The 8,523-nt window shown below is 48.0% G+C and overlaps 1 protein-coding gene across 1 annotated transcript; it reads right to left on the reverse strand.

Annotated features, from left to right (window-relative positions):
- Positions 1-625: 625 nt before the first annotated feature.
- LOC147118462 (uncharacterized) lies at positions 626-8,248 on the reverse strand. Its single transcript, XM_085983915.1, is given in 3 exon segments — positions 626-1,133; positions 1,136-2,306; positions 5,238-8,248. Coding segments are annotated over 3 exon segments (2,745 nt in total). The 5' UTR covers positions 6,321-8,248; the 3' UTR covers positions 626-642.
- Positions 8,249-8,523: the final 275 nt, after the last annotated feature.

Genomic DNA, 8,523 nt, shown 5'->3' on the forward strand with positions numbered 1-8,523 from the left:
GTCCTGGATGTGATTATCAGCAGCAATAACAGCAGAATCCAATTTTGGCAGTAACGTGTGAATTCGCTGGTGTGTCCGCAGGTTGGATGCCTGAATGAATCCCTTCCCACACACTGAGCAAGTGAATGGCATCTCCCCGGTGTGAACTCGCTGGTGCCTCTTTAGGTTGGATGAATCACTGAATCTCTTCCGCCACACAGAGCAGGTGAATGGCCTCTCCCCAGTGTGAATGCACTGGTGGCTCAGTAGGTGGGATGAACAAGTGAATTCCTTCTGGCACACGGAGCAGGTGAACGGATTCTCTGCAATGTGAGTGCGTTGGTGTCTCAGCCTGCTCCTGCTCCTATTTCGTGTGTCTAATTCTGTTAGATTCAGGAGATGGTTCAGTGATAGTAGATTGGTGGTTAGGATCAGATCAGCCATGATCTTATTGAATGGCGGAGCAGGCTCGAGGGGCCGATTGGCCTACTCCTGCTCCTATTTCTTATGTTCTTATGTTGCTTTTAAAGGTCTTCTCACTGTAAGAACATTTAAAAGGTCTCTTTTATCAGAGTGAACTTGCTGGTGTCTCAGCAGGGTTGATGACAGAGCGAATCTCTTCCCACACACGGAGCAGGTGAACAAACTCTCACCAGTGTGAACTCACTGGTGCATAGTGAGGTTGAATGAACAAGTGAATCCCTTCCCACACACGGAGCAGGTGAACCGCCTCTCTTCAGTGTGAACTCGCTGGTGTTTCAAAAGGTAGGGTAAACAAGTGAATCGCTTCCCACACATGGAGCAGGTGAACGGCTTCTCACTGGTGCGAACTCGCTGGTGTACCAAAAGTTGGGATGAACGAAATAAACTCTTCCCACACACAGAGCAGGTGAATGGCCTCTCCCCAGTGTGAACTCGCTGGTGTTTACTGAGGCCGGATGACTGGGTGTATCCCTTCCCACACTCTGAGCAGGTGAACGGCCTCTCCCCAGTATGAACTCGCTGGTGCGTAGTGAGGTTGGATGAACAAATGAATCCCTTCCCACACTCGGAGCAGGTGAATGGCCTCTCCCCAGTGTGAGTGCGCTGGTGTCTCAGTAGGTGGAACGATTCAGTGAATCTCTTCCCACACACGGAGCAGATGAACAGTCTCCCCCAGTGTGAATTCGCTGGTGTCTCAGCAGGTAGAATGAATTAGTGAATCCCCTCTGACACACGGAGCAGGTGAACAGATTCTCCCCAGTGTGAGTGCGTTGGTGTGTCAGCAGATCATTTCTTCTTTTAAAGCTCTTCTCACAGTCAGAACATTTAAAAGGTCTCTTATCAAAGTGAACTTGCTGGTGTGTCATCAGGGTTGATGACTGAGCGAATCTCTTCCCACACACAGAGCAGGTAAATGGCCTCTCCCCTGTGTGAATTCGCTGGTGTACCAAGAGGTGGGATGAATGAGTGAAACTCTTCCCACACACGGAGCAGGTAAATGGCCTCTCCCCGGTGTGAATTCGCTGGTGCGTCAAAAGGTGGGATGAACCAGGGAAACTCTTCCCACAGACAGAGCAGGTGAACGGTCTCTCCCCGGTGTGAACTCGTTTGTGCACCAAAAGGTGGCTTGAACGAGTAAATCTCTTCCCACACACTGAACAGATGAATGGCCTCTCCCCTGTGTGAACTTGCTTGTGTGTCAAAAGTTGGACTGAGCGAGTGAATCCCTTCCCACACACGGAGCAGTTGAACAGTCTCTCCTTGGTGTGAACCTGCTGGTGTTCAGCGAGTTGCAATGACTGGCTGAACCTCTCCCCACAGTGAGAGCAACTGAATGGACTCTCATGAGTGTGAAGGAGCTGGTGTTCAGCCAGATGGAATGACTGCCGGAACCTCTTCCCACAATGAGAGCAACAGAACGGTCTCTCGTCAGTGTGATCTCGCTGGTGTTCAATCAGCTCCTCAGAGGTTTTAAAGCTGTTCCCACAGTCAGAGCATTTAAAAGGTCTCTCATCAGCGTGATCAAGTTGGTGTGCAGTGAGGTGGGATGAACAAATGAATCCCTTCCCACACACGGAGCAGGTGAACGGCCTCTCCCTATTGCGAGCTCGCTGGCATGTCAGCGTGCTAGACAATTGAGTAAATCCCTTCCGAGAGAGGGGTGAACAGGCTATCCCCAATCTCCAGCTGGGACAGTTAATTGAATCTCTTCCCACAGTCCCCACATTTCCATGGTTTCTCCGTGGTGCGGGTGTCCTTGTGTCTCTCCAGGTTGGACGATCGGTTGAAGCCTCATCCACACACAGAACACATGTACGGTTTCTCCCCGCTGTGAATGGTGCGATGTTTTGTCAGGCTGTGTAACTGGTTAAAGCTCTTTCCACAGTCAGTGCACTGGAACACTCTCACTCGGGTGTGTGTGTCTCGGTGCTTTTCCAGTCACACTGATGTTTGAAATCTTTTCCCACACACAGGACAAACATTTCTCCTTCCACATTCAAAGCACGATGATATTCAGGTCCTGATGAATCGAGTGAATCTGTCAGCTCTTCACATGATGTTTGGTTTGAGTTTCTCGTTTGCATATTTTCCCCTTCTAATACCCTGTAAAAGGAATTTACAAAAGTCATCACTAAGTTCAGGATAGAAATCCAGAACAGACAATTCTAGTTTCTATGGAACATTCTTTCCTCTCTTGCTCCCCCAAAGCTGTAAAGCCCCATCCCACACACTCTCCCTCCTCCCTGTGCTGAAATCCAAACCCATCGCACCATCTCCAACATTTCTTTCCTCCACTCCCAGTTTTCTCCCTCCCTCTACTCTGGTTGGGTTCAGTTCTACATCCGCTGTGTGCAGAGTGTGAATAAAATGAATGAGCTGCTGATTTTCTCTGCGGGTCACTGGGCCTTTTTGAATGGACCAATAAGGTGAGACTGGGTTGTCCCAGGGTCACATGTGTTCGGCTGGGAGAGCGGGAGGCTCCGCTCGGCGATGCAGAGAGCTCTGTGGATGAAGAAGAATGTCGACCAGAGTCTGCCAGATCTGCACAAACTCTCCACTGGGAGCGCCGACCCTCATCTGTGTGAATTTCTGGAGACCCACTATCTGGATGAACAAGTGAAGACGACCAAGAAGCTTGGAGATCACATCATTAACTTGAAGAGACTGTGACCCCTGCCTTGTAGGGAATGATGGCTTGTGACTTTGTACAGAGAGCCGAGACCTGAGCTCTGTAATGTCATTAACTGTAAATAAAATGTTCAATCATAAATTTAAAAAACGATTATTTAAAAAAAACAAGAATCAGCCCAAGGCTCCCTTTCAGGGGCCGCTAATTTGAGAGAAACATGTGGACCAATCAAACTGACAGAGACCCTGAAGCCCCGCCCACTCTTTGTTCCTGCCCAAAGTGCCACGCATGCGCCGTGAGATCCGCATGTCCAAGACGGCGGACAGTGACCCGGATCACACGGGCGGTCACTGACCGGGCCTGTAACCGGGGAAACACGGGGCCTGTGGGCTCTTATTCACTGCCTCAGGCCTACACCAGGTGTTTATAAAGCTTTTAAACCCACCCGTGGGTCCAAACGATCCCCTGCGACAACAATCTTCTTCCGGATCCTGGCTGCTAACCCACCTGTTCTGTTCAGATCATCGCCACCACTCACACTGCGCATGCCCAGTGCCAATAGTTACTGCGCTGGCGCACTCGGCTCCTGTCATCATTGATGGGGCACCTTCTGCCGCGCGGGGGATTCTGGGTTAATGCACCGCCGTTGTTGTCATCGACGTGAACACCACGTCTCCCCTCTACACTGTCCCATCAAACACTCCCAGGGCAGGTACAGCATGGGTTAGATACAGAGTAAAGCTCCCTTTCACTGTCCAATCAAACACTACCAGGGCAGGTACAGCATGGGTTAGATACAGAGTAAAGCTCCCTCTACACTGTCGCATCAAATACTCCCAGGGCAGGTACAGCACGGGTTAGATACAGAATAAAGCTCAAAGCTCCCTCTACACTGTGCCATCTAACACTCCCAGGGCAGGTACAGCACGGGTTAGATACAGAGTAAAGCTCCCTCTACACTGTCCCATCAAACACTCCCAAGGCAGGTACAGCAGAGGTTAGATACCGAATAAAGCTCAAAGCTCCCTCCACACTGTGCCATTTAACACTCCCAGGGCAGGTGCAGCACGGGTTAGATACAGAGTAAAGCTCCCTCTACACTGTCCCATCAAACACTCCCAGGGTATGTACAGCACGGGTTAGATACAGAGGAAAGCTCCCTCTACACTGTCCCATCAAACACTCCCAGGGCAGGTACAGAACGGGTTAGATACAGACTCAAGCTCCCTCTACACTGTCCCATCAAACACTCCCAGGGCAGGTACAGCATGGGTTAGATACAGAGTAAAGCTCCCTCTACACTGTCCCATCAAACACTCCCAGGGCAGGTACAGTCCGGGTTAGATACAGAATAAAGCTCAAAGCTCCCTCTACACTGTCCCATCAAATACTCCCAGGCCAGGTACAGCACAGGTTAGATGCAGAGTAAAGCTCCCTCTGCACTGTCCCATCAAACACTCCCAGGGCAGGTACAGCACGGGTTAGAGTAAAGCTCCCTCTATACTGTCCCATCAAATACTCCGAGGGCAGGTACAGTACGGGTTAGATGCAGTCACCGACACCAATCTCCTCCTGTCTGATATAAACCAGCCCCACAGGCCCAGAAAGATTAAACTCTGCCCGTTACTTGGATAGGACTTGTCTCCATTCCCATGCCGATGAGATTGCTGTACCAGACGGGAGGGGCAACATTTGGGGACTCTCGATTCTCCACCAATTCCCATTCCCCTTCTTTCTGGTGGATAATGGAGGTGCCACTGTGTGTAATGTGCAAGTCAGTAAGAATTGTCAGTGAGGATTAATCAGCAGTTTTTAATTGGAAATGTTAATCAGTGGAACTTTTCAACAATAAATTGTAGATTTTGTACCAAAGATCAATTTAGGGTTAAAATAAAATTCATAATTTTGTCAAATAATTTCTTATGAAAGTCCTAAATTAAGGGGAAAGATCACAGACAGCAGTTCTTAAAGGGTCACTGCAGCCCCAACAAGTCAATCAGCTGTATATCCAGAATATTAACCCTATAACTGGGCTGGAGTTTAACATCAGCAGAAATAAACCTCAACTGTCAGGATGATTTCAGTCCTGGATGTGATTAACAGCAGCAATAACATCAGAATCTAACTTCTGCAGTCACTTGTGAACTCGCTGGTGTCTCAGCAGGTGGGATGAACGGGAGAATCCCTTCCCACACATGGAGCAGGTAAACGGCCTCTCCCCAGTGTGAACTCGCTGGTGTCTCAGCAGGTGGGATGAACGGGAGAATCCCTTCCCACACACAGAGCAGGTGAATGGCCTCTCCCCAGTGTGAACTCGCTGGTGTGTCAGCAGGGTGGATGAACAAGTGAATCCCTTCCCACACACAGAGCAGATGAATGGCCTCTCCCCAGTGTGAACTCGCTGGTGTCTCAGCAGGTTGGATGAATGAGTGAATCCCTCCCCACACACGGAGCAGGTAAACGGCCTCTCCCCAGTGTGAACTCGCTGGTGTGTCAGCAGGTGGGATGACTGAGTGAATCCCTTCCCACACACGGAGCAGGTAAACGGCCTCTCCCCAGTGTGAGTGCACTGGTGTACAATGAGGTTGCATGAATGCCTGAACCTCTTCCCACAGTGAGAGCAACTGAATGGCCTCTCCCCAGTGTGAACTCGCTGGTGTGTCAGCAGGGTGGATGAACAAGTGAATCCCTTCCCACACACAGAGCAGATGAATGGCCTCTCCCCAGTGTGAACTCGCTGGTGTCTCAGCAGGTTGGATGAATGAGTGAATCCCTCCCCACACACGGAGCAGGTAAACGGCCTCTCCCCAGTGTGAACTCGCTGGTGTGTCAGCAGGTGGGATGACTGAGTGAATCCCTTCCCACACACGGAGCAGGTAAACGGCCTCTCCCCAGTGAGAGTGCGCTGGTGTACAATGAGATTGGATGAATGCCTGAACCTCTTCCCACAGTGAGAGCAACTGAATGGTTTCTCATCAGTGTGAACTCGCTGGTGTTGAATTAGTTCCTCAGAGCTTTTAAAGCAGTTCGCACAGTCGGAGCATTTAAAAGGTCTCTCGTCAGTGTGAACTCGCTGGTGGGTCAGCAGGTGGGATGACTGAGTGAATCCCTTCCCACACTCTGAGCAGGTGAACGGCCTCTCCCCAGTGTGACTGCGTTGATGAATTTCCAGCTGGGACGGGTAATTAAATCCCTTCCCACAGTCCCCACATTTCCACGGTTTCTCCATGGTTCGGGTGTCCTTGTGTCTCTCCAGGTTGGACGATCAGTTGAAGCCTCATCCACACACAGAACACGTGTACGGTTTCTCCCTGCTGTGAATGGTGCAATGTTTTTTCAGGCTGTGTAACTGGTTAAAGCTCTTTCCACAGTCAGTGCACTGGAACACTCTCACTCGGGTGTGTGTGTCTCGGTGCTTTTCCAGTCACACTGATGTTTGAAATCTTTTCCCACACACAGAACAAACATTTCTCCTTCCACATTCAAAGCGCGATGATATTCAGGTCCTGATGAATTGAGTGACTCTCAGATCTTGATGTGATGTTTGGTTTGAGTTTCCCGTCTGCAAATCCTCCCTTCTAATACCCTGTAAAAGGAATTTACAAAAGTCATAATTCGAAGTACAGGATAGAATTTCAGAACAGACAATTCTAGTTTCTGTACAACATTCGAAAGCCTTCTGAAAGTCCAAATACACCACATCCACTGGTTCTCCCTTATCTATTTACCAGTTACATCCTCAAAAAATTCCAGTAGATTAGTCAAGCATGATTTACCTTTTGTAAATCCATGTTGACTTTGTCCGATCCTGTCACTGCTTACCAAGTGCTCTGCTATTACATCTTCTATAATAGATTCTAGCATTTTCCCCACTACCAATGTCAGGCTTACCGGTCTATAATTCTCCCCTTTTTCTCTACCACCTTTTTTGAATAGTGGGGTGACATTAGCTACCCTCCAATCCATGGGTACTGTTCCAGAGTCTATCGAGTTCTGGAAGATGACCAGCAATGCATCTACTATTTCTAGGGCCACTTCCTTAAGTACCCTGGGATGTAGATTATCAGGCCCTGGGGATTTATCGGCCTTCAGTCCCATCAATTTTCCTAACACCATTTCCCTACAAATACTGATTTCTTTCAGTTCCACCCTTTCATCAGGCCCTATGTTCCCCGGCATCTCTGGGAGGTTATTTGTGTCCTCCTTTGTGAAGACAGAACCAAAGTATGAATTTAGTTGGTCTGCCATTTCTTTGTTTCCCATTATAAATTCCCCTGATTCTGACTGCAAGGGACCTACGCTTGACTTCACCAATCTTTTTCTCTTCACATATCTATAAAAGCTTTTACAGTCAGTATTTATGTTCCCTGATAGATTACTCTCATATTCTATTTTCCCTTTCTTAATTAATCCCTTTATCCTCCTTTGTTGAATCCTAAACTGCTCCCAATCCTCAGGATTATTGCTTTTTCTGGCCAATTTATATGTCGTCTCCTTGGATCTTATGCTATCCCTAATTTCCCTTGTTAGCCACGGTTGAGTCACCTTTTTTGTTTTATTTTTATGCCAAACTGGGATGAACAAATTCTGTAGCTCATCCATTCGGTCTTTGAATGTTTGCCATTGCCTATCCACCGTCAACCCTTTGAGTGCCATTCCCCAATCAATCCTACCCAACTCGCTCCTCAGACCATTGTAGTTTCCTTTATTTATTGAGGACCCTAGTCTCTGAGTCAACTACTTCATTCTCCATCTTAATGATGAATTCAATCATATTGTGATCGCTCAGACCCAAGTGGCCTCGTACAAGATTGCTAATTAATCCTTTCTCGTTACATAATACCCAGTCTAAGATGGCCTGATCTCTGGTTGGTTCCTCGACATATTGGTCCAGGAAACCATCCCGTAAACACTCCAGGAATTCCTCCTCCACAGTATTGTTACTAATTTGGTTGGCCCAATCTATATGTAGATTAAAGTCACCCATGATGACTGCTGTGCCCTTATTGCACGCTTCTTTAATTTCCCTTTTCATGCCATCCCCAACCTCCGCCTTACTGTTGGGAGGTCTATATACCACTCCCACTAATGTTTTTTTCCCCTTAGTATTTCTCAATTCTACCCATACAGATTCCACATCGTCAGAGCGAATATCCTTCATTACAATTGTATTAATCCCTTCTTTAACCAGTAATGCTACCCCACCTCCCTTTCCTTTTTGCCTATCTTTCCTGAATATCAAATACCCCTGGATGTTGAGTTCCCAGTCTTGGCCATCCTTGAGCCACGTTTCCGTAATCCCAACCAAATCATATTCGTTTACCTCTATTTGCGCAGCCAATTCGTCCACCTTATTACAAATGCTGCTCGCATTAAGACACAAAGCCTTCAGGCTTGTTTTTTTAACGCTCTTAGACCTATTAGAATTATTA

This window comes from Somniosus microcephalus, chromosome 4, assembly GCF_052327205.1.
Source record: "Somniosus microcephalus isolate GS21.2 chromosome 4, FLI_Smic_1.0, whole genome shotgun sequence".
NCBI classification, from domain to species: Eukaryota; Metazoa; Chordata; class Chondrichthyes; order Squaliformes; family Somniosidae; genus Somniosus; species Somniosus microcephalus.